Below are 25,476 nucleotides of genomic sequence, written 5' to 3'. Positions count from 1 at the left end.
CAACAATATTCATGCCAACAATAATATTCATAGTGGCACCAGTAGTGACAATAATTATCCTGCAGAATGAACCATGATCAATTTAATTATTTTCTCCGAAGACTGACACTAAGACCGACACTTGACGAACCCATACTGTTATCCTTAACCATGGACATGGCTATTTGAATAGATATAACTCTACAGAGGGTGTACTCTTTACCCACAAGTAAAGGATTTCTTTAGTCAACCCCGAGACATTGACTAATTCCAATTACGGTCTTTGGGATGAAAACACACCTGACCCGCACATACTAGTTTTAATCCATCAAGCCATGAATCACCCAAAACAATGTTAAAGTAAAATCTAAGTGGGAAGGCCTCACGCAACGGCCTCCAACAGCATGAACATTCAGCTTTGGTCCCAGACCGGCCATTCATGCCCCCGGACCAAGTGACATGACTACTGGGGCCAATAGTATCATTCCCTATGGCCTCTCTGTATGGTGTGTGCATGAAAGGGGTTATCAACTTACTAAACCATACCCTACCTTTGGCAGGGACATGTGGTACCACGAATCAAGTATGGGGGTTACCGGAACAAGACTCGATCTACGGTCAACGCAGGAGGTTTAAGTTTCCCTGCAGTGGTTAGCACAATACAATTCCTTGGTAGTACCCAACAGGGTCACCACCTGGTACGTCTCAACATACCCTCACTAATCATTCTCGTCACAACAAGATTTCAGTCTCACGGTCACTTTTCTCATGACCGATTCTTCCTGCAAATTAGGCTGGACCAACACAGGCATATACGGTACATGAAAATCACCATACTCACTCATACTTCATGGTTAAATGGAGATAGAATATCATCAAGGGGAAACAATGCATGTATGACCAATACTATGCAAATTTCATCTGAGTTGAATATATTCATAATACAATTCTACATGCAAACAAACAACTATGCAATCACCATATCATGTGTTCAAGATGCTTGCCTTGAGCATGCAGAAAGATTAGGCGCACCCCAAAACTTTGAAAATTATATCTCCCCTCCATTTTCCTATTTTCAAAATAATTCAATTACCACATAAAGCCAAAACAGTGCTAAAAAGTTGTTTGGAAATTTTTGAAATAGATACAAAAATAAAGTAGATGGAATTTGAGAAATAACAGAAAAAGAATCAAGTCATTTGGAGGTCATATGATTTTCCTATGGATTTACTAAGCTAGAATAATCAAGGAAACGGACTATTTATTAGATCCAGCAAAAACCAGGCCTGGGAAAAATGTTCACCCTATCTGGATAAATGGATCATGAATTTATAAGTAGGTAGAAATTTGAATCATCGAATTCATATATGAAATGGCTGCTGTGGAATTATTTGAGATCTTTTGGAAAAGAAAATGTGAAAAGGGCAAGAATGCGCACTAGGCGGAACTTAGCCATCTGGCATGACTGGGCCGAGCCCAGCTGTTCGGCTGCGCGGGAAGGCTGATGACGTCAAAGGCGAATTCCTGGGATTACACCTTCCCTGTGTAGTGCCTACATCGAGGAAACCCGTCTCCACTTACAGACGCGCAGGCATGATGCTCGGTCACTGACAGTGGGTCCGCCTGGCCCACTGGTCAGGTTTGACCAGTCCACCCCGCGCCTTCTCCTCTGGCCGAAATAGGGGCGGTGCTCCGGCGAAGCCTGTTGGCGAACGGCGGCACCGTTCGGAAAACCGAGGCCACCCACGAGCTCGGGAGGTAAAGACGGTCCCGTGGGTACCCGCCATGGTCGCCGAAGTGGACAGAGTCACCGACGACGAGCTCCCCAGCGGACGGCGGCGTCGGGTGGGATGGGGCTTTCGCCTACGGCGGCCCCTGACCAAAATCGAGCATGGGGATGGATTCGAGGGATGAAGGGAGAGCTTCTGGTGAAGAGATTGGAGAGGGGGATGCTCTGGTGGCGCCGAAATTATCGAGGCAGAGGCAGTGGCTGTGGTTGTCGGAGAAGAAGAAGATGGCCATCTCTGGTCTTTCTGCTACTACGGGAGGATCAGTGAGGGAGGGAAAGAGGTGGTGATGGACTGAGAGGTCTCGGGGAAAGCTTAAATAGGCGGGGAGAGCGGTTTCGCGGCTTCCAGAGGATGGACATGGTGGCGGCGGCCATTCAAGGAGAACGTGTGGGCGTTGGCGAGGTAGGCGTGACCGGTGTGTCGCTTGTGATGCCGGTGAGCTGCGGATGAGATCGAGCCGCTGGTATTTAAACGAAAGGGGCTCGAACGGAGACATGGCGAAGGCGTACTTGTCGGGCGGCGCTCCTTGTCGTCATGGACGGCGGTGGATGGTGCTAGGGGCCAAGCGAAGGTGTCGGTGAGGCTCTATCTAGTCGGGCTGATCCAGCGGAGGATCAGGTTGAGAAGGGGAGCCGGCTAAGCGGTGGCAGCAGCTCAGTGCGGACGCGTGCAAAACACGCGCTCTGGACATGCTCTGGACATGCACGTAGCATGCTCGACAAAATGTCTCGGTGGTCTACGTTGCTCTGATGGAGTTGATATTTGACACGATGATGAGTCCCAGTGTGGCAAGGGTGATGGACATGTTGGTTTGGCCAAATGACCAAGTGTCCAGTGTGGGTTAGAGAGTTGCAAATTTTCTATCATGACCATAAGGTGCTCGATAGAATGCTAGAGCTAGCTAGGAAACTTTGTTGGATTTGAAACTTGGCATGATGGAGTCTCTTTAGATGATAGAGTTGACCGTGGAGTTATTTTGGCAAGATGAGAAACTTGCTAGTGCAAGTTTTAGCAGAATTCAGTACTGGACAGAAACTTTAGAGGAGGTTTTGGTGGACTTGAAAGATGCAAATAGATCTGATATCCTGGAGTTAAAGTTTTGGTTGGAAGGACTAGAAGATGGTAAATTTTCAGAATTAACGGAGCTAGGAAGATTAGGGTTGCAGTTGTAACTCAAAAATGGGACATAACTGAAAAGAGGATGTTTCTCTCAAAATTTTCAAAAGACATAGTTAGATTTTTTTTCTCAAAAGTGATTTATAGGCATCATATGACCTCTCCAAATTTTTGTGGGATTTTGAAACAATTATTTAAAATACTTGTAGTGCAACAGAAGCATTTCAAGTACTGAAAATGTTTTTTAAAATAATTACTTGTGGCAAATTTTATTATGAAAATATTCCCTACTGTTGTTTATGATATAAATGAAATGATTTACAGAACAAACAAGGACCACAACATTCAACAAAAATAACCTTCTATGGAGGGAAAAGTTTTGTAAAAATAGAAAATAGAAAAAGCTTTGAAATTAATAAATGACCTGGTATAATTCAAAATTTTATTTCTGGCCAAATTCTACTTAATGAAAATATTATTAAATTTTTGGGGCGTTACAAACTCTAACCTCCTTAAGAAAAATCTTGTCCTCGAGATTTGTTAGGGCGGTCACTAGAATTACGTCTGTCACTCTGAGGGGATACTACTGAAATATTTATCCAGCTCACATGATTTAAACGCAATTACAGTGAGGGTACTAATAATTGGTACAACTACAGTGAGGTACTGGTGCTGTGGATTTAACTCTACAGCTAGGGCAACTAAGGATTTGCTATTTAGAGCTACGACAAATTTGGAAAAGGTATAATTTAAAATTCCAAATTTTGCTTGCCGTACTCCAATGCACAACACTCTCTCCCGCTGACAAGTGGACCCAAGGCCCACCGTCAGCCCCTTCTTCTTCCTCCGACTCTCCTCTTTCCTCTCTCTCTCGCGTGCGTTTACACGCACTTTCTATGTCTGTCGCACCTAGCGCGCAGGGCATCTAGGGTCATACTGTGGTAGTGCACGGCGTGCTTGCTGCCGGCGCAACATGCACTCACCTCGCGGACCAGCATCTTGTCAGCACTGCTCGCGGATTCGCCTCCGAACACCGGCGATCGTGCGACGAGTGGAGCTGGTGGACTTTGCTCACCATGTACCGAGCTTGAGCTATAAAAACGACCGCAATCTTTCTCTTCTCTTCTTCACACTTGGCCTCACTTCCTCTTCCTCCTTCCTATGGTTGCAGGAGCTAGAGACGAGGGCTAATGGAGGACGTGGCTCCGAATTTGGTCACGATTCTCCTGGTCGGAATGCTGGCGGCGTTAGTTGGCTTCTCGCTACTCCTGTGTGCGATGATTCTAGATGATCGTCGTGATGCTGCTGCTCGAGTGGTGGCTCTTCGTGGCCGTGGTGGATATGAGGATTAGTGATCAGTGTCCAGTGCGAGTGATTGTTAGCGTGGGTGGCGGTAGGTTTTGCAAAAAAATAAAACCCACAAGTTTTTTGTGTGTGTGGAAAAATTGTGATACGATGTTAGTGATCTGGCGAACGAGAAGTATGATTAGGTGCCTTGGGTGTGTGTTCTCTGCACTTAGTGCATGTGGTGAAGTGAGTGTGGCTGTAAGCCAGGTGTTGGTGCGGTGCAGGAATTAACTCGGTGTTGAGAGAAAAAGAAAAAAATTTCGCAGTGGTCCTTAATAAAATCTCAACCCGAGATTTGTTAAGGGTGTAAAAATCTATTAGAAACCATGGCAGCAAAATCACTGTGATTGTTGGTTAGGGTGATAGGTTGGGCGCCGACCACCGAATGGTGTCGGCTGGCCCCTGCATGCTGTTAGATAGGACAGGAGTGACTATGGGCGCTGACGGATAGTGTGTAAATCTAGGGATAGCAACTAGGCTAAGATAGGATTAGCCAATGGTTAGCCTGGCTCTGATACCAAGGTTGTAGGGGCTGTATTTCTGGGACATAAATCCTAGTAAATGACCCTTGTGTCATCACCAGCCCCAAGATTACTATGGCTGGTGGACATTTCCTTGATATAGAATTCCAAGTGATTAGAAGGATTTGAGTACAAGACCTTATAGGTCCATTGAGTACAACAATGATTTCTACTTGCAGATGATGGAAGCGACTCGTGGATCTCCAATGTTGATGGAACTCCATTCGCACAGGAACAGCTGACTTGGATAACTCCTATCTCGTGTGGCTGCTATCTCTGAATCCTAGGTTGCGGGGGTGTCTTCGTCGCGCTCCTCTCTGAGTCATGATCTGGCCAAGACAATAGCCAGGGACAAGCTAGTGAGTACGTTTGAATGTACTCGCAAACATGAAGAACAAAAGATATACCGAATGCATATGCTCATGATGAATTAAATTACATGCATGTGCTGACTGAGAATTCAAGCATGGCATGAAAAATATTCATACGGTGTGGAAGGATAAATAAGTCATGTTATTAACAAATCAAAGAAATGAAACGGAACATCAGGCGTTGGACCGCCCGAAGAATTCCAAGAGAAATGCCAAACAGGTGTCTAAAAGAGAATCGGGCGAGACAGGACCGCCCGAGAACTCAAGCGACGCCATGAGAGGTCTTGAAAATAAATGCAAAACGGGTGTCTAAAACCGATGCCTCGAGAGGTCTTGAAAATAAATGCCACAGTCGGGTGTCTAAGTGATGCCTCATAAAAGGCTTATAAGAAATTAACATGAGTATCGAGGTGAACTAGCCATCCTGTTGGAGATATAACTACTGAGTATAAACCGTCCAGGAGGGGCCGGGTTATATCTATAATGAGTTATTCATATTGAAGCCCATGAAGACAAGGAGTATGGCGCTTTAATATAAGAGATCTAAAAAACCCAGGGCCCAAAGTTGGATTAGGGCCCGTAGGCATAAACCGCCATAAGGCGTGTAACTTGTGTTGTAAGATAGGAAAGAGTAGAAACCGAGCCAGACACGTTTATGAGTCGGGCGGCATTCTGTAAGCCGTCGAGCATCAACCTGTGTATGTAAAGGGACGACCCGGTGGCGGTTCAAAGGGAGAAAACAACAACTCGAGAGCCAGGCAAAGCGTATTCGCTCCCTGGTCATCGAAGCCCTAGCAATCCCATCATAACTGGAGTAGGCTTTACCTTCACCGCAAGGGGCGGAACCAGTATAAATCCTCACGTCCTTTGTCCGCTTTAACCCCTTTAAGCTAACTACGTTGCGATGGCTCCATCACTAAGTCCTCACACCAGGACATCTGCCGTGACAATCCCACGACAGTTGGCGCCCACCGTGGTGCTATCGCACGATGGTTTCAAGTTCTTAGAGGGCAGCTTCGAAGGGCTCAAGGGATACGCTGTGGGCTGGATGACCAAGAGTCGTCACGGCAAGCTCTAAATTGACAATGCAGGCTGGGGCCCCGAGGCCGGTTCAATTGAGTATGGATATCGGGTCCCCTTCGGCGGTATTCACGTCTTCATTGGCAAGATCGGCGAACCGGGCCCTGAGTTAGACATCTGCACCGACATCGTCGAAACAGCTCAGCGTGCGAGATCCGCCCAGGTTTAGCCTGCCATGAAGCGTGCCTTCGTGGGAGTCATCCACAGAGCGGAATTTGAGGATAGATCGGTATCTGGTGGTGAAACCGTTGTTTACTCTTATGACGAGTCATCTACCGGAGAGACCGGGTCGTTGTACTAACTGCGAGATGGCCGGTTTGGGGGCTGTTCCGATGGTGACAGTATTCTGAACCCCCTTGATCCGCCGAGCCGAGTTGCGATCTTCATGGCCGGTACACAGCAGGTGCAGCATTCTTCAACCGCAGCAGCAATGATCTCCGGTTCAGCAGCAGTGACAGTAGCTAGGGTAGGAGGCCACGCTCCACCGCCGGCTCAGGTTTTGTCCGATTTGTTCGACGCTTTGGCAGCACTGCTGGCGGCTGAAGTTAATGCGGAGAATCAGGATCAGCATAATGCAGAAGTCATGAAAGTAAAGGATCAGATAGCTCAAGCCAAGGCAGATCTGGTAGCTGAGAACACCAGAATGGCTGCGGAGCGGGCCGTGTTGGATGCACAAGCTTATCGGCTTATGTTGGATCAGAACGCATCAAATGATGTAATGAGGAGAAGGTACCGGTCCCACCTACCTCCGGCTTATGAGCCTAGGAATCTCTTTAACACGCCAGGAGCAAGAACCAGCAACCAACCAGTGGTAAACCGGGTAGAAGCACCTGGAACGGGGGCGCCGGTTCAGCCGCGCACAGTGGATCCGCCTCGTCAAAATATCCCGTCCTAGCGCGTGTCAACACCTCCGGGTCATTACTCCAACCCCCTGGATAACATAGTCGCCACCGTTTCACGATTGGCGGCCCTCCCAGTCGAAGGTGAGTCCCCCGTAGCGGTTGAGACACGACGGGCTAGGGAGCTCCTTCAGACCGCTTTGACTTAGCAGCAGGCGTATTCACACAGCCGCGAGAGGATTCATTCCCCCCTCCCCCCGCCCAAGCCAGAGTTACAACAGGCACTTTGATGAACTGGCAGTGTCAAGCAGGGCACGGGACCGTAACCCGCCTTGAGGGCATAATCCGGCAGGTGGTGGTACTAATGCTCAGGATTTGGTGGATCAGGGCAGAGCGCGTCGAGAAGCCGAGTTAGCGGCGTAGTACACGGCCCGTCACCTTACTCCGATTCGTCCAACAACTTCGGTGGAGCCATGAGTTACCTCCATCTCTTTGGTGGTGCCGTGTCTTATCCCGGCTCTACGAAATGTACGGCTGCACAAGGATTTCAAAGGACCGCACAAAGTGCCCAATTATACTGCCGATTTACCCCCTGATTCATGGATTGAAAGCTATGAGATGGCAATGGAGATGCTGGATGTGGATGATGCGACATGTGCTAAATACTCTTCACCATGATGTTGGAAGGAACAACTGCACTTGGCTGAAAAGTTTGCCAGCTAACTCCATCAGGTCGTGGTCTGCGTTAAAAGCCAGGTTTATCCAGAATTTCAAGGATATGTGCAAGCAGCCCATGTCAATTGTAGACTTAGCCGCCTGTGTCCAAGAACAAGGTGAATCGACAACTCATTTGGTGCGCCGGGTTTCGGAAATCTTGCATTCATCGGACCGCATTAACGCTGATACAGGAGTTTTAACGTTGGAGGGCAATTGACGGTTCATGCCTTTGAAGCTGAAATTGGGATGGCTCAAGCGTCACTGCAATGACATGGGAACACTTATGGCAGCTCTGGTTAAGTATGCCGACTCTGATAGTACCAAGGACCCCGAGTCTGATGATGAAAAGTCATGGAAGGGAAAGAAGAGTGGTAGTAATAAGGGGCAGCAGCATAACCCGGCGGGTCATGGAAACGACTGTAAGCGCAAAGCAGATAACAGTTTGGACTTTGTAGCTAACACCAACATGCAAAATAACAATCAGCATTGCAAGGGTAAACCGCCCCGCGGGGGGGGTCACATTGCTTCATTTTAGGTGAACTGCACCAAAAGGTCCGATGAATTGAATCATCCATGTTGGTGACTGGTTTCATCCCTTCTACGATGGCGTTGACTGCAGATATGGTTCCCATCATGAGGTATGTGGATTTTTGGTCTGACCGTTTGCCAAAGATCATGCATGTAGAGTCTACTCTTGTGCTACTGTTTTGGCACTGCCATGATAAAGCAGCAATGTTATTATTTTGCACCTTAATCTAGTGGCACAATTAATTTGAGGCAATGTTTTGGCACCGCTAGTGCCATAGATTTTTTTTTATATCGAAAGAGGGGGTTTCCTCGGATTTCATTAAAGAAACCCTACCATAGAGAACCATTATCCGACAACATCTCGGTGTAAACGGGTAGTTATGCAACTACTACTAGACCGGACTGAGTACTAGTAGGAGACAAGTTTGCCACATAACCTAGGCAGGTAGGGGGACACAGCACCAACTCGACCAAGTTTGGATTACAACCCAAATGCTACCACAGAAACATTAGGGGGGAAGATAGAGCCAGCTTCAGCATCCCAGTCTAAGCACCCCTGTCCTCCATCCTTGTGACGCACGGTACACCTTGTTTGCCACCTGCTCGACCCTAGTGCCACTGGTAAAATGAAGTAATAATACAGTTAAAATAGAGCGAGTGTCCTCTCTATCATTTCATTTCCAATGTAGATAAAGAAAGTGCTTCTCTTTGTTAGTATATGTTTCATCAACTAGTCCCATTGTTAATGTTTAAGCGCTTTTGCAAACTGTGGTGCTTAATTTTAGTTGATCTGCACAAAAATTGAGATTGGAATGTCTCAAGGCCCCTCCTTGTACTACCATTGTACACTGATGTTCATCGCTGGCAGAAGGTGTATCGGGGAGACTTGGGTCGATTACTCGATTTCCAGTATGAGGCGTACCATATGAGGCATCGCAGGGCCCATCTCGCCCTCGCAGCATGGCATACTATGATACTATCGCAATATTTTCTTCTATTTATTATTGTATGTTTCATCAACTAGTGCCACTATAATGTAATCATGCTTTTTCATTATCTGTGCAAACATGGTTATTCAGCTACATTTTGGTGGAACTGCACAAATGTACGGATGGAACCGACATATATGCAGAGTGCGAGATGCCAAGTAAAAATTACCGACACTAACCCTGCTCCATCTAAGCATTGGCATCCACCACCACCAGTGGCATGTGTGGCGCTCACTGTGGATGGATCTTTCTCGGCAGCAAATCCTCTAACCAAATACTAGTAGCTTAGACTTCAAAAAATACTACTAGCTTATATTGGCAGTTTTCTAGGGAGTACTCTTTTCTGAAAGAAGCACCAATCTATTTTTCTTTATTTGTACACAGTGTCACAACTTTGACCCAAAGGTCAAGAGCTATTTTAGGGTGATTGGCGTAGTACTCCGAGACTGATTGTAAGCATGATTTTTATTAGCTGTCACACTGACTGTAAGCATGAGCAGATGGAAGATTAGGTTTGTGCGAAGCTTACCTTAAACACTACCGACGCCGTTGAAACGAGGTGAGCGTCGAGGGAACCATGGAGAACGGCAGGGAAGCAACGTCACGCCATCCGGCCTCCTCTTGCGGTGGTAGAACGAATACTCATGTGGCTCCGGCTGGCTCTGCACCTTCACGAACGGCACACCGTACTCGATCGATTCGTTATCCTCTGGGTGCTTGACCTTCAACCTGTACACCCACCACCTCCGCCTGACTTTCGCCTTGGGCGAATCTGTCTGCTGCATCACCCAGAGGAGATACTCGATGACCTCGAAGGACTGCGGTGTGACTACTGCCGAGGAGTACATCATCGTCGTCTCGCTCTTTCGCATACATTGCCACATGGCCCTCACCGTCCTCGAAATCTCACACTCATTGTCAAACCAAGTAAGGATCTCCTTCAACCTGGCTAACTTTGCTTGGTCGCCGCCGGTGATCTGCCTGATTGTCTGCTGCATCCTCTCCATAGATGTCCTTCTGAGTGGTCCGATGCTAGCTTTGGAAGATGGAAGGAGAGACCGTGGTCTTGCAATAGAGAAGAGGGAGAGGCGAGACAGTGGTTTTGGAATGGAGATGATGGAGAGGAGAGGGGATGGTTTTGCAATGGAGAAGAGGGAGAGGCGAGATGGTGGTTTTGGAATGGAGAAGATAGAGAGGAGAGGTTTCCCTACCTTTCGGTCGCTGACAGGTGGGCCCCGTGCTTGGTGGGACCCATGTGTCAGTGTCTCAATGGCAGGATGGGCTACGTCAGGGGATCCTCGTCCGAGGAGAGAGGAGGTGGTTTTGCAATGGAGAAGAGGGAGAGGCGAGGCGGTGGTTTTTGAATGGAGATGATGGAGAGGAGAGGGGGTGGTTTTGCAATGGAGAAGAGGGAGAGGAGCGTGCGACAGTGATTTAGGATTGGACGAGAGGGCCGGCGCGCTGTGACTGGATCAAAATCAAAATAAATTTACCCTTAAATTAAGAAAGCGACCCCATATTAACTAGTCTCCCTTTTATTCTGGGACATAATTGACCATGATTTTCACAAAAAAAAATATTATACGTTGCAAAAATAATATAATTTGAAAGTACATTCAGATACGAACCAAACGATACAATTTTTGGTGACATGCATTCACATTTTGCTTGTCCAATATAGTACGTGGTCAAACTTTGACCCAAAATACGCAAAACAAAAAAAATACTTCCAAGACCAGCGCCGCTCCTCTCCTCTTAAACCACCGCCGCTCCTCTCCTGTTCCAATCTAAATCCAGCGCCGCTCCTCTCCTCTTCCATTTCAAAATCACCGCCCCTCCTCTCCTGTTCCAATCCAAAACCAGCGTCGCTCCTCTCCCGTTCTAATCCAAAACTAGTGCTGCTCCTCTCCTCTTCCATTCAAAAACCACCGCCGGCGAGTGAAGGTGCCGTGGAGAAATAGATCGATGGAGGAGTACAACCGATACATGAGGATCGCAGATGGAGGCCCTGTGAAGCTAGCTAGGATGTTGGAGATACAGTCTTGGTTTGACAACAAGGACCAACTAGCGGCGACGGCAACATCCATGGCCAAATATCTGCAACAGAATGAAAAGGCGGCGATACTCCCGAAGGGAGTCGCGCGGGAGTACATAGAGATGCTCCTCTAGGCCATGGAGCAAACAGATTCACCGAATCCGGTCGTGAGGGAGCGGTGGTGGGAGTATCGATCCCAGATGGAGCATCCACCAGAGATTGAAGGATCGAGCATCTACGGGGTGTCGTTTGTGAGGGTGTCGTGCCAGACCGAGCCGGTGGAGTCTTCATCGACCGAACCCAATTGCAAGAGGAGAAAAGCAGTTGGCCTGATGACGCTTCCCCGTCATCCTCTCCCTCGCCGTTCACATCGCCTCACAGGGCGGCTGTCTGCTGTCAAGGAATAGGAGGGGACTGCCCCCCCAACCCAATAGTCAGGCAAGTTATGAATTGTCAGGAGGAGCTTAGGGTTGTCAGTATTTGTAGGTTGTGAATTGTGTTTTGTGTTGTGTATTTTGAGAGTACTTTCAGATATGAATGTCTTTTGAATTTCATATTTACAGTATTGAGCATATGAAGTATTTTATGAATTCTAGAGATCTATTTTTAGCACTTAAAAAATGTAGTTTCATAGGAGTATAAAAGTGCAGACAATGTGATTCTCAGAGAAGAAACTGCAAGTTTCAGTTTCCGATAAGAAACTGCAACTTTCAGAGGCAGAGCATTTATATTAACACGACCTTTTCAAATAGGGTTAACATCATGCTGGAAGTTTTATTCATGGTCGAAAATGGAACTACCAGCCAGTTAACATCTTGCTGATCAACATTCATGCATAGCACATCTTCATATGATGCACAGTCAAAAGGTATGCTATTTTTAAAATGCCCACACAATGTCGAGTGTGCAAAAAACAGAGAAAACGAGGGACGAAGTTTTGGCAAGTGTTGAACATGGTGTGCGTAGATGAAAATGGGGACCCACATGTCAATAATGGCAGAGGCAAAAAATTTGGAGATATCTTCCCTGCGTTAGGTGGAATCGAACCCGGGCGGAAGAGCTGTCGCCTATTGGGTAGTGTCACTTGGCCACTGTGCTAGTTCAGTACTTTCTTTACAAATAGGGCACTGCCTCAGGTGGTCCAATCTACTCTTGCGCTTTTGTGCCCTCGCCACGACGGCACTGTCTGCCGTTGTGAATATGCTGAACAAACAAGAGGAATCTGGAGAGGATTGTATGTGGAGAGGCGGACAGTCGGGACCCACCAGGTCTATGGTCGTATGCAAGCAAGTGCCTCATCGAAAAAATACTTCCTCCTAATGATATACTGACGTTGGGGCCCATGGGTTTTTCAACATAGTTACATTTTTTAGGTGCTTCAATGTAGTTACTATAGGAGAAAATTCACAACGAAGCCGGGGAGCTACCAGGTATAATTTATTATCACTGGGCAGCAAGTATCAGCTGGGTTTTGGGCTGCCCTGTCTAGGCTTTCTTTTTTAAGATGCGAAGCCCACGACATGCCGGTTTGTATTTTTTTGAGGGCCTTCATGTATGGACTAGCTTATGTACCTCCCATCCGAGGTTTTATTTTTCCAGAAACATCGGCAGCCCAATTTATGTATTTTTTTTGAAGAAAACGCAGAGGTCTGTTCTATCTTTCTATATAAGAATAGGAACGCCTGGTCCAACTTTTTCCCTTCTAACTATATTATATATATTTAAATTATTTTATATGTTATTATATATTATTGTTATTGCCATCATATATTTAATAGATACTTACAAATGTAAGAAAACAATATCCCACATCTTATTAACTTATAAAAATAATTTCTTAACAATAAAATCCTGGATTTTTTGGCAACGAAAATCCTGGTGATTGTGTACAAAAGCTTGGTAAGATTTCAGGACCAATGTAATAATAAATCACTTATTATTTAAATATATTTATAACAAAATGCTCAGCCCCAGTTTATTTTTTGATAACATTGCGGCGCCCAACCAAACATTATAATTGGAATCAGCCCAGCAAAATTGTGTATATCGAGAAAGTGCAAATGGCCTGTAATTTTTAGGAAAAAAATAAATGGGCCGCATGGACGCTACATTATTTGTTCACCCAGCCCAACAAATGGACTGTAATTCTAAAAAAAGATCAAATTGACTGTAAATTCTGGAAAAAAATAGGTAGAATACGTGCCACATTTTTGGAGGCTGAAATGTGGGCCAATAGGTAGAAGCCAACGTAAGTCATTGTCAACTTAGTCAACAACTTATTCTGACATCGTTAGCCATTGGATTTACATCCAACGACCGGCATCCATCTTCAATCTCTCGCCTTCTTCCTCCAGCACTGCCGGGACCACCTGCTCCCGCCTCCTGCTGCTAGCAGCTCTGCTTAGCACGCTTCGTTGTGAAGCGCTACACCACCGTTGCCCAGGCCATCCCTCCACCCCTCCACACCTCCTTTTCTTCTCCATCGACCGCCGAACCACACCGCACCAGAACCAGTTAACCCTCGTACAACTCTCCGTCTGCAACTCTACTCCCGCGTCTTCCCATCTCTGGCTCGTTGATGTCTGGGGCCTCGCCATCGTCCACCACCTTGGATGCGCTCGGCACAAAGTGGTCAACGAACGACATCCATCGGAAGTAGACTGTGCGGGGAGAGGCTAACAACTGGGTCCATGGCCACACGCAAGGAAATGCCTCCTTATTACGTGCAAAATAATGATTCCTCCACCTGACAGTTGGGACCCACTGGAAGGGCCTTTGTGTTTCACGAAAAAATGTCCCCCCCCCCCCCCCGCTGACTGGTCTGACCCACCAGCTATATCTTCGCGCGCAAGGAAGTTCCTCGTTATTACGCACAAAAAAATGAATACTCCCCCTACTAGCTGGGACCCACCATAGTGGGAGGCTGACTTGTGGGCCTACTAAGATGACGGGGACGGGGGGCTTTGTCAACTTAGTCAATATGAACGATTCTAGCTCCATTGACTGCACGATGTCCATCCAACGGCCGTAGTGATTCTTCAACCGTGCGGTATTCTGCATGGGAAGAATCAGAGACGAGGAATAAGAAGGGTTACGAGACGTAGGATCTTCATCCAACTGCCTAAAATGGTCGACTGACCCAAATGACGAAAGTCATGCGACTTGCTTGCAGACATTCCTTTATATTCAGTACCATCATCATAACTGCTTAGCACTGCTCCTCAATCCATCAAGCTAAACAACGTGCCACTCATAATTCCAAACTAGTTGCTCAAATACGGTTATGATATGATGTTGATATTACTAAAATAGATAACATTTAATTGATCGGCTGACGTTCCTACTTTACTTTCAAAAAGCACGTGCACCACATATAGAGAGACGGCAGGGAGTTGCATTCTTAATGCGCTCTGGTTCATCATGTGTGGGGATTGCGCAATGAACATTTTATTATCCAAAATCTGCTTGTTCTTCTTTAGCATGTTCATGTTTTGTTCTTTTTTAATAAGTACTCTCTCCGTTCCTAAATACAAGTCTTTTTATAGATTCCACCATGGACTACATATGGAGCAAAATGAGTGAATCTACACTCTAAAATGTATTTGTATACATTTTTATGTGATCCATAGTGGAAATCTCTACAAAGACTTGTATTTTGGAACTGAGGGAGTATAATAGTAGTATAGTATGTTCCTTGTAGTGAAGAGCAGCAGGGACATTTGCAGTGTAGAGGTCTATTCGGTCGGTTGTGATGGACACTTTCAACTCTTTGGGCCTCTTGGATTCGTAGGATTTTGTAAACATAGGGATAGGAATTATAGTGGCCTACCCACTTGAATCCTATAAGATTAGCAAGGAAGTGCGTGGAGCTGTGTCGCCTTTGAGTGTTACACTGATATTAACAATACTGCACCTTCAATTGAAGAGAGCCGGTATCTGAAGCCTTTCTAGCCATACCGGCAATAGTAGCCCATATTTTCCATCAAGTTCCACTTTCCTGATTTTACTTGTGATGCTTACGGTTATCCCGTTATATCTACACTACGATCTGTGTAGTTGTTTGTGTCGCACTTGCAGCAGTCCACTCTTGAAGCTAAACAACACACCAATCATACGTCCAAAGCTTACTTCTTCAAATACGAATTGTGATATGATACTGATAGTTAACAAACACACATTTAATTGGTCAGCTAATGCTCCCACTTGATTTTCCAAATGCATGTGGCCACATATAGAGAGACAGCATCGAATTGCATTTCTTTGGGCGTCGTGATTCATCATGAGTGGCCAACCAACATTGTATGGAAAGAAGCGGAATCTCAAGAATATGATTCCTCTTCTGTTCTTTAACATGTTCCTCTTTTGTTATTCTGTATTTAGTACATACTGTGCGTTCCTTGTTAGGAAGGGGAGCAGGGACATCTGCAGTCAACAGCTTATGACACATCCGTGATAAGACCAATTCCTGAAGATTGGAACCCCATTCGCTATAGAGACGACCAATTCCTGCAGATTGGAACCCCATTCGCTACAAAAAAAGACACATCCGTGACATTTTGGGCCGAACGATTTTTTTCTGTCATGCTTATGACACTTCTATGATGATAATTGTGACAAAACCCGGTATCATCATAGATGTGGTGGGCTCCTACTTCTATGAAAAAAAATCATGATAGAAAATGGGCCTTTTGTCCTGGGCGGGCCGGAGACTTAGCTGCATGACATTGTTTGGGCCGTCCATGATGGAAAAAACGTGGTAGAAGCGAGGGCGAGGGAAATATCGGGGAGTTCCCGGTTACGGTGGGTGGTCGAGGCCAAGTGATGCATGGAGGTTTGTGCGTTTCTCTCGTACGCCTACACGCGTGTGTGTGAGGCGTTGGGATCTAACTGAACCTGAGTGATTGCACTCGCTACGTTACTGAACCCTAATCGATCCCTTGCTGTTAACTGAACCCGAGTGATTCCTTCACTACTGCTACTACTTGAAGCCGATTGAACCATACTGCATCCTTCCCTTGATGTACAGTGAGTGTTGTTGGGGGCTTTGGATGAACAGGACCCTGTGGTAGTAGAGGTCGTTGCCGCTGGATGAACAGGACCCCGATCGAGACAGTTGGGGGTGGATGAACAGGACCCCGATCGAGCCGGTTGGGGGTGGATGAACAGGACCCCGTGGAGGGCTAGTTGGACAGTAGCCGGTGGAGGTCTGGATGAATAGTAGCCCGTGGAGGGGTGGTTGAACACGACCCTGTGGAGAGGGCTGGTTGAATAGTAGTCGGTGGAGGAGCGGTGGAGGCTGGATGAACAGGAGCCCGTGGATGAACAGTCGCAGGTGGAGGCTGGAGGAGGTCGACGGTGGATGAACATTAGCCCGTGGAGGCAGTCGACGGTGTAGATGAACAGTATCCCATGGAGTCCCATTTTGCGGTACGCCACACCCCTCCTGATGAACAGGACCCCCATTTCGACCGTAGCGCTCCAACACGAGTCTGTTTCCTCTGTTTTGCGGTACGCCACACCCCTCCCGATCAACAGGACCCCGTTTCGACCGTAGGAGGTCCAAGAGAAGTCCATTTCCTCCGTTTTGCAGTACGCCAGACCCCTCCCGATGAACAGGATCCCGTTTCGATCATGGTCGGTCGAACACAAGGTTGTTTCCTCCGTTCTACGGTACGCCAGGCCTCGTTTCGACCGGCTGTTCCGTCCAAGACGGTTGGCTCCCGATGAACACGGTGACGTAGTTCCTCCGTTCCAACCCAGCCATGTCTAGGAGCCCTGGCCGTACGTATGCGCGAGTAGGCATTCGAGACCCCGCCTGTACGTACGTATGTGGCCGTATTTTTTGGTGTGTGGATGTTTGTGCGTGTACACGGTTTAGACGGGACAACCTGAACTGCTACGTGGGGGGCTCTACTATGACATGTGCCGCTACTTACTCGGCCACGGTTCATCCTTGCAGAGCGACCGATCGACCAGTATGTATGTACACGTTCGCGACAAGACAGACAACGATATGTACGCTTCGACTGGGTGGTTCCTAGCTAACCGGGAGGATAAGGGCACACTTCCTTGTGTGCGAAGATATAGTTGCTGGGTCCCAGCTGTCAGGGGGAATCTTTTTTTGCCCGTAATAAGGGCGCACTTCCTTGCGTGTGAAGATGTAGCTGGTGGGTCCCAGCAGTCAGGGGGAGAAAACATTGTTTTTCAGGGTAAAAAGGATGCAGTTGCACGCATGTGTCCATGGGCGTGGTGCGTCCCCACGGTCAGCCTCTCACGTACAGTCATCTTCTGATGACTCTTGTTTGTTGACCACATTGACCACACCATGCCGAGCGCACCAAGGCCGGTGGACGACGGCGAGGCCCCAGACTGGAATGACCCAGAGATGGGGAAGACGTGGTAGTGGGAGTCGCAGATGGAGAGGAGTGGGAAACTTGACTGGTTCGGGTGCACGGCAGCACTGCCGCCCACGGGAGACAGAAGCAAGAACAGAGGTTAAAGAAGGAGCACAACTGTTGGATTAACATCCAACGGTCCAACTGCTAGAATCCTTTGTTGATTATGTTGGCAAAGCCCTGCATACACGTCCGCTTAGTAGGCCCACAAGTCAGCCACCAAATCTTCCGGGTCCCAGCTGTCATCGTGAGAAATAATTTTTTTTCACATAACAAGGAGGCACTTCTTCCGTGCAAAGATACAGCCGGTGGGTTCCAGTTGTCAGGGGGAGGAAACATTTTTTCGGCTTAATAAGGAGGAACTGTCCTTGCGTGCGACCATGGACCTCATGGGTCCCAGCCGTCAGGCTCTCCACGTACAGTCCTCTTCCAATGACTCTTGTTTGTTGACCACGCCGCGCAGAGCGCAGCGAGATGGTGGACGACGATGAGGCCCTAGACTGGAACAACCCGGAGATGGGGAAGACGCGGCAGTGGAGTCAAAGACGGAGAGGAGTGGGAAAGTTGACTGGTTCGGGTGCAGGGTGGGCCTACACTCGGCAGAGAATAACAGGAGGTGCGGAGTGGAGGGAGGGCATGGCCGTCGGCGGGGTAGCGTTTCACTACGAGGCGCGCAAAACAGCATTGCTGGACGCCGGAGGCTGGAGCAGGCGGTCCTGGCAATGCTGGGGGAAGAAGAAGAGAGATTGAAGAAGAATGCCGACCGTTGGATGTAAATCCAACGCCTTGCGTAGGTTTAGACCTTTGTGCTTTTATATTTTGCAAAAGTGCTTAGGCTTCGACCTACTGGCCCACATGTTAGCCAGTCCATTTGGTTTTTTAGTCCATTTGGTGGGTTGGGTGAAACAATGATGTGGCATCTATGCAGCCCGTTCATATATTATGGTAGAATTTAAAGCCCATTTGCATTTTTCTCAAAATCCACGGACTTGCTGGGCTGGGTGAAAATATCATGTTGGGCTGGACGGAGAAATGTTATAAAGACATAAACACATGATTACACGTCTATTACTGCATTGGTTAGTAAAATCTTTGCAAGCTTATGTACGCAATCACTAGGATTTAACTTTCCAAGTTATATATAAACAATTATTATTGTTATTTTGTAAGAACTTTCAATTTACGAAATAAAATATCATTCTAATTTGATGAGTTAGTAGGACGTGGGGTATTATTATTTTTAGGCTAGACGTGGGACAGTTGAGTTGGTTCTAGGGAAAAGTACTGGAAGAAAACTCAGTTTACATCGAAAAAGAAAGTGGGAGAAAATTCAGATATAGGATTAATCAAAACGAAAAATAAAGGAAGTGGGAAGGTCTATAAGATGGCTGGATGAACGACAGGTTTAACAGAACCTTATGTTGTTTCTATTATATATATGTAATAAAATAAGATATATATATATATACACACACACACACATAAACACTATTCTGGTGACGGGATCAGAATAATATTCTGATCACAACTTGAACTGCCTGAGTAACACGCCTAAACTTCCCTCTATACGAACCCGACCTTCGAGCTATCTTCGCAACCGTGGCTTCCCCCATGAATTATTCTGGTTAGTCGTGTTCTATATCATGTTAGTGTATTCTAGAAACATTTTTTAGCAACTAAATACCGGTTTTAAATAGGAATCTCGCTCATTGGCGGATTTTGCTCTCGGGTCGTGATGATATTGCGCTTTTTGCAATTTTACTGCCTGAGTTGTTCGACCTGAACTTTTCTTAGTGCTAGGTTGAACTTCCACCAACATTGCCAAATGGGGCTTGCGATATACCGTTGGAAAGCTATGGACACCAGTATCATGACCCAAGTTAAATTGTTGGCAAAATGTAAGCGGTTTAAGAACAGTTTTGAAAACTGTTTTTTCTTCATACAAAAAACGTGAATCATATTTTCGATCACATTTTAAAACAGTTTATCGAAATGAGGCAAATAATATGGCATTGGAAAGCTGCTGCAAAAACCGCTCCTTCCACATGTTGAAAGCTTTCTCTAATTCCCTACGGTTAAAGAGTAATTTGGAAAATCGTAAATTTCGCAAACCGAACAGCTGAGTTCGTATTTTTGATGTCATTTCTAAACGGCTAATCCAATTGAGGCAAATGATATGGCGTTGGAACGCTTATGAAAATGTGTTACTTTTTCATGTTGAAAGTTTTTTCTAATTTTGAACGGTTTAAAAGTGATTTATAAAACGGTCCAAGTTGCACCGAGTTCGTATTTTCGAGCTAATTTTTTAACCGTACGTCCGAATGAAGCAAATGATATGGTGTTGGAAAGCTTGAGAAATGCGAAACTTTTTGGTATATTGTTTCTCCCAATTCCTTACTGTTTTAAGTCAATTTTGAAAAGGGCTAAAAACGTATTTTTGCCATCATTTCTACAAATTTTATCGGAATGGGGCAAATAATATACCGTTGAAAAGGTAAGGAAAATGCGAAAGTTTTTCATGTTGATGGTTTTCTCTGATTCCTAGCCGTTTTCAAGTAATTTCGAAAATGGCGAGATCATTCGTTCTGCCTTTATCGTGAAACAGATTCTTGGAAAATGCACCGCGTGAAGAACCTGAACTTCTCGGCATGTCTACTTGAACTTCACTCTGTTTTGTCACGCGCTTTTTTTGCTCGTAGCTCTCCATCGACTCACTGGAATTGAGCAAGTGATCTACCGATGGAAAGCTATTGTAAATACTCAAATTTCCCGTGTTGATCATTTTTTCACACTCGCGACGGTTTTAAAAGTTTTTCATGTGAAATTCATTCAGTGTAGTAGTTGAACTTCCTATTGTTTTCACGTTGAACTTCTGTGACATATTTTTGTATGTAATTTTCTTGTCCATTCCTTAGTGTTACACAAATGATATTCCTTTTGTACGAACCCCTCTCACAATAATTTTTTTAACTTTCTCCGGCCAAGGACTTAAACTTCTAGCAACAATTTTTTTTACTTTGCTTTTTTATTCAACCTTTTCTCATATGAAACACATGCCATGTAGTACGTGAATTTCTGGCTATTATCTATTTGAACTGCTCTCTGCTTGTTTTTTGCCCTAACTTCTAAAGCACTCATCAAAATTGGGCATGTAAATCCTAGGTTTTTATAATATCTGAACTTCTCTGATTTTATAATTTGAACTTCATAGTCTTATTCTTTTAAAATGAAATTATTGATCTTCTTTTTAAAATTGAATTGCTCCAAAGTAATTTTAAATGCAAAAATAAGACGCTACCCTTTAGTAACAAAAATAAATCAAAAATTTTACAGACATCAAACCGCTCCATTTTTCGCAATTTTTGGACCTCTTTGTGTACTTTTAGAAATGGGAAAAATTGGAGTTTTTTTAATAAATGACGAACTTCTTCATTATTTCAAACTGAACTTCTTCGTTTATCCGTTAGTAATGGGAAAATTTTGAGTTTTTGTAATAAATATCGAACTAGTCTATTTTTTAAAATTTAACTTCCAGGTTGTTTCAATTTGGACTTCTTGGACTTTGTAATAAACATCCAATCTTGGTGTTATTCATTTGTAATGGAAAAAAAAATCCTACTTTTGTAATAAACATCGTACAACTTCTTGGTTATTTCGAACAGAACTTGTTGGTTTGTTCACATTTTTCTGGTTTTGAAATGAGATTTTAAATTTTTTTATGAACATTATGCCACTCTGTTAATTTAATTTGAACTTCTTGGTTTTTTGCAAAATAAAAAAACAATTCCATTTATAAAAGTTCATTTTTTATTTTTGAACTTCCTTGTTTTTTAGAATCATTTAATTTTCGTGTTTTTAAACCTTGTACTTCTCTGTTATTGTAGTTTGACCTTATTATTTTTTAAGCAATAATTTTTAATTTGTTATTTAAAAGGAAAAAATTCAAATGGACGCTGATCAAACCCATTTTCTAAATTTGAACTTCAAGGTTTCTATGTGGATACGGGTAAAATCCGTTTTTATTAAATAGTGAACTTCTCTATTTTTTTAATTTGGACTTTCTTAGTTTTTTAATTTGAACTTCTTCATATTTAGTTTTTTAGAAACATAAAACATTATTTTTTAATTTGGACTTTCTTGGTTTTTCAATTTGAACTTCTTCGTTTTTAGTTTTTTAGAAACGAAAAACATTATTTTTTTATTATTAGGACTCCCATGTGTAAGTCATGATGATTCTTGTAAATCATGGGGGTACGTGACAAGGTTTCATTTCAAACTAGAACAGAGCAAACAACACAGAAGGAAACCGGACACAAAGACGCAAATCTTAAAACCATACACATCCACAGGGGTACGTTAAATTCCTGCCACATCACTTCACTCACACAGAGGAAGTTGATAATCATTCACGACTCATCTACTAGCAAAAATTGGCCACAAACCTATCTCAAAGTTTCCATATAATGTTCCAGCGTTACACCGATTTGAGATCCCAAAGAAAAGGGCACGCAGCAAGCTGATAGGCGAAACCAAATCAACCTATGCCTCGTCAAGGGCGAGAACTCCTGGGAGGGGCTTGCCTTCCACCAGCTCCAAGCTCGCGCCACCACCGGTCGAAATGTGGCTCATCTTGTCGGTCAGCCCAGCCTTCTCAACAGCAGCAACAGAGTCACCTCCACCAATGACGGTCGTCACACCCTTCCTAGTAAGCTCAGCCAACTGCTTCGCGATTGCCTAAGACAATGACAACTATAATTAGCAACAACAACGAATACGAGAAAGATGAATGTACGTTATGTGATATATGTTGTACTAATATCAGTGCCTGCGACAAACTTCTCAAACTCGAAGAGTCCCATAGGACAGTTCCAGATAATAGTCTTGGTGGTGTCCAAGGCTTCGGCGAAAGTCTTGATGCAATCTGGGCCAACATCGAGACCCATCCAACCATCAAGGATAGCAGTGGCAGGAACAATCTGTAAAAAAGTGTTCAAGGGTGAGCATAAGCAGGTAAATAGCTTGTCATGTTCTGGTGCAAAATGTCAGACAACATTCCCCATTGAAACTAACTTCTGGAATATAAAGTGCTATCACAAGGACCATCCAAGGTGTAAAATGAACAACCACTGCTGTCGTGGATCTAGGGCATGGGAGGCCGCCACTGCCATGGATCAATGGGGAGGTTGCCGCTACGTTGGATCAATGGGGAGGGAGGCCGCCGTCGATGCCGTGGATCCAGGGGAGGGAGGCCCCCTCCACTACCGTGGATCCAGGGGGAGGGAGGACGTCATCGTGGTGGATGTAGGGGAGAGAGGTCACTGCCTAGTGGAAGCAGAGGGGCAGCCGGCAGCGAGCTGGAGGGAGAGGGGGCGGTGCGCATGACCGAGTTTGGGCGGGAGGAGGACGGCGGTGGATCCCTGGAGGAGGTCGGCGAAGCTTCTGCTGGGAAGGAAGGTTGGGGGCGGCAGTGCTTCTGCCGGGGGAGGAAGGTTGGGGACGGCGGCACTTGCTGCAAGGAGAGGCTGGGAGGGTGGTGGCGGCGGCGACGACTGGTGCCTGGGGAGGGAGGTGGGGACGACACTGACGGTGGGAGGTTAGAGTAGGGCGTGGGGAGGTCTTTTTCCTTTTTCTTTTTCTCAGCGGGTTCGGGATCTCGGGAGTTCCTCTCGCGCGGCTATATAGAGCTGACATGATCCAAATAGTTATTCTAATCCTGGGATTAGAATAGTTCTACCCTATATATATACACACACACTATTATAGAAGGGAAAATATAGGTTCAGTTTTGCATTCTTATAGAAAAATAGAACTGAGCTGTGCATCGTCTTGAAAAAACAAACATAACTTGGGCTGCTGATGTTATAGACAAGCTAGGCTGGGAGGCCCAGAGGCCGGCTTGATACTTGCTGGATCCAAAAAATGTTGAAACATGTCGTGGGCCACCCATGTTAAATGATACGTCTCCAACCTATCTATAATTTTTGATTGTTCCGTGCTATTATTTTATTTATTTTGGATGTTTAATGGGCTTTAATATGCTCTTTTATATTATTTTTGGGACTAACCTATTAACCGAAGGCCCAGTGCCAGTTTTTGTTTTTTGCCTATTGTAAGTGCATCTAGTGCCACCCCTAGTTGGTTTTGGAGTATTGACGACAAACCTAGTTGAGGGACTAATGTGTTTGTGAGAATTGTAGGATAACATAGGTAGAAGTCCCTCATTGATTCGGTTTTCCCACCAGAGATGACCCCTAAAAATGTAAGAAGACATTGAAGACAAAGGTGGTATGTGAAGACATTCACAATGAAGACTATGACAAGAGAAGACATCGCATGAAGACTATGGAGCGCGAAGACTTAGTTCTTTCGTCGATCTTTTTTTCTTCTTTGTTGAGTCATAGGAACCACCGTACTGTTAAGTGGGTCCAAGAGAACAAGTCAGAATGACTGAAGTGATGCTTAACCAAAATCCTATGTCTTCGAGTGAAGACTATGAGAGCAAATCTTGTCCAGAGTTGGATAAGTCAGCTTTGCTTGTAGCCCAAGTAAAGTTGCCGTGTGTGTTTGAAATCTGACCGTTGGAACACGTGTCAGTTCCTTAGTGGCCCAGGGTCATTTCCGACAAATCAGGTCGAGTTGCCTAGTGGCTATAAATAGCCCACCCCCTACAACCATAAACGGTTGGCTGCTCAGAGTTAGAGTAAGGCTTTTGTCGTTTGATAGCAACCCACCTTGAAGCCTTTGAGAGAGAATTCCTTGCGAGGATAAAGCCCTAAACACCCAGAGCCAAAGAGTCTCGGATTTCGTGTTCCGGCAGACACTTGAGGTTCAAACACTGGGGTGCGCGCGGAGATTTCGCCTCCTACCTACCTGCACTCCTACGCCTTGCTAGGATCTAAACTACGGAAAGAACAAACAAGAGACACAGGGTTTATACTGGTTCGGGCCACCGTTGTGGTGTAATACCCTACTCCAGTGTGTGGTGTGGTGGATTGCCTCTTGGGCTGATGATGATGAACAATACAAGGAAGAACAGCCTCGCGAGGGTCTGTTCTTGGCTGGGGCGATGAACTGCTGGGAGGAGTTCAGTCACTTTCTCTCTCTCTCTCTCTGATCCTTTCTTTTATCCTTTGACCCCCCTATTTCCTTCCAACCCCTTGCTCTGTGGGTGGCTGGTCCTATTTATAGAGGCCCTGGTCCTCTTCCCAAATATCAAGCGGGAAGGGAGTCAACAATGGCGGGCTAATTTGAAGGGGGACAGCTAGTATCAGCTATCCTGACAAAAGTAGTATTCGCCTGCGCAAAGCTCTGGTGATGACGCCGTCTTGGGATCCACGGTGACCTCCATCTCGTAGTCCTCCTGGTCTTGGTCTCGTTGCACCGAAATGGCAGCCTTTGCCTGATGCCTCAGTACTCCGCGGCTACGCTTGCCCCCTTTGCACCAAAGGGGAAAGGAGGACACTGCGCGGGCTGGCACCCGCCTGGCGCCCTTGGTCATCATGGCTTGCGTCACGGGCACCTCGTGAGGTATCCTGCCTTGGTCTCTCCGCCTCCTCGTGAGCCAGCCTGACGAGGCCGTGCCTGAGGATGCTCCGCGTCGTCCGCCCCGCGAGGCTTGGCCCCTCGCGAGGGTCTTGGGTTTGTGTTGGTGAAGATGGGCCGCGCTGGGCCCCCCTTTGAGCCACGCCGCAGGCCGCAGGCAGGCAAGTCTGGGGACCCCCGTTCCCAGAACGCCGACAGTAGCCCCCGGGCCCAAGGCGCACCCGGAC

At 45.9% G+C, this 25,476-nt stretch overlaps 1 protein-coding gene across 1 annotated transcript; it reads right to left on the bottom strand.

Annotated features, from left to right (window-relative positions):
- Positions 1-22,246: 22,246 nt before the first annotated feature.
- On the bottom strand, positions 22,247-22,810 carry LOC147970661 (phosphoglycerate kinase, cytosolic-like). Its single transcript, XM_087523551.1, has 3 exons — positions 22,778-22,810; positions 22,540-22,683; positions 22,247-22,441 (listed from the first exon to the last, which is right to left on the bottom strand). The coding sequence occupies exons 1-3, from the start codon at positions 22,808-22,810 to the stop codon at positions 22,247-22,249; spliced, it is 372 nt and encodes a 123-aa protein (XP_087379677.1).
- Between the last annotated feature and the right edge of the window lie 2,666 nt (positions 22,811-25,476).

Source organism: Triticum urartu, chromosome 5A, assembly GCF_056163025.1.
Source record: "Triticum urartu cultivar PI428250 chromosome 5A, HENAU_Tu73, whole genome shotgun sequence".
Classification (NCBI taxonomy): domain Eukaryota; kingdom Viridiplantae; phylum Streptophyta; class Magnoliopsida; order Poales; family Poaceae; genus Triticum; species Triticum urartu.
This window is presented reverse-complemented; position numbering and strand designations above follow the sequence as displayed.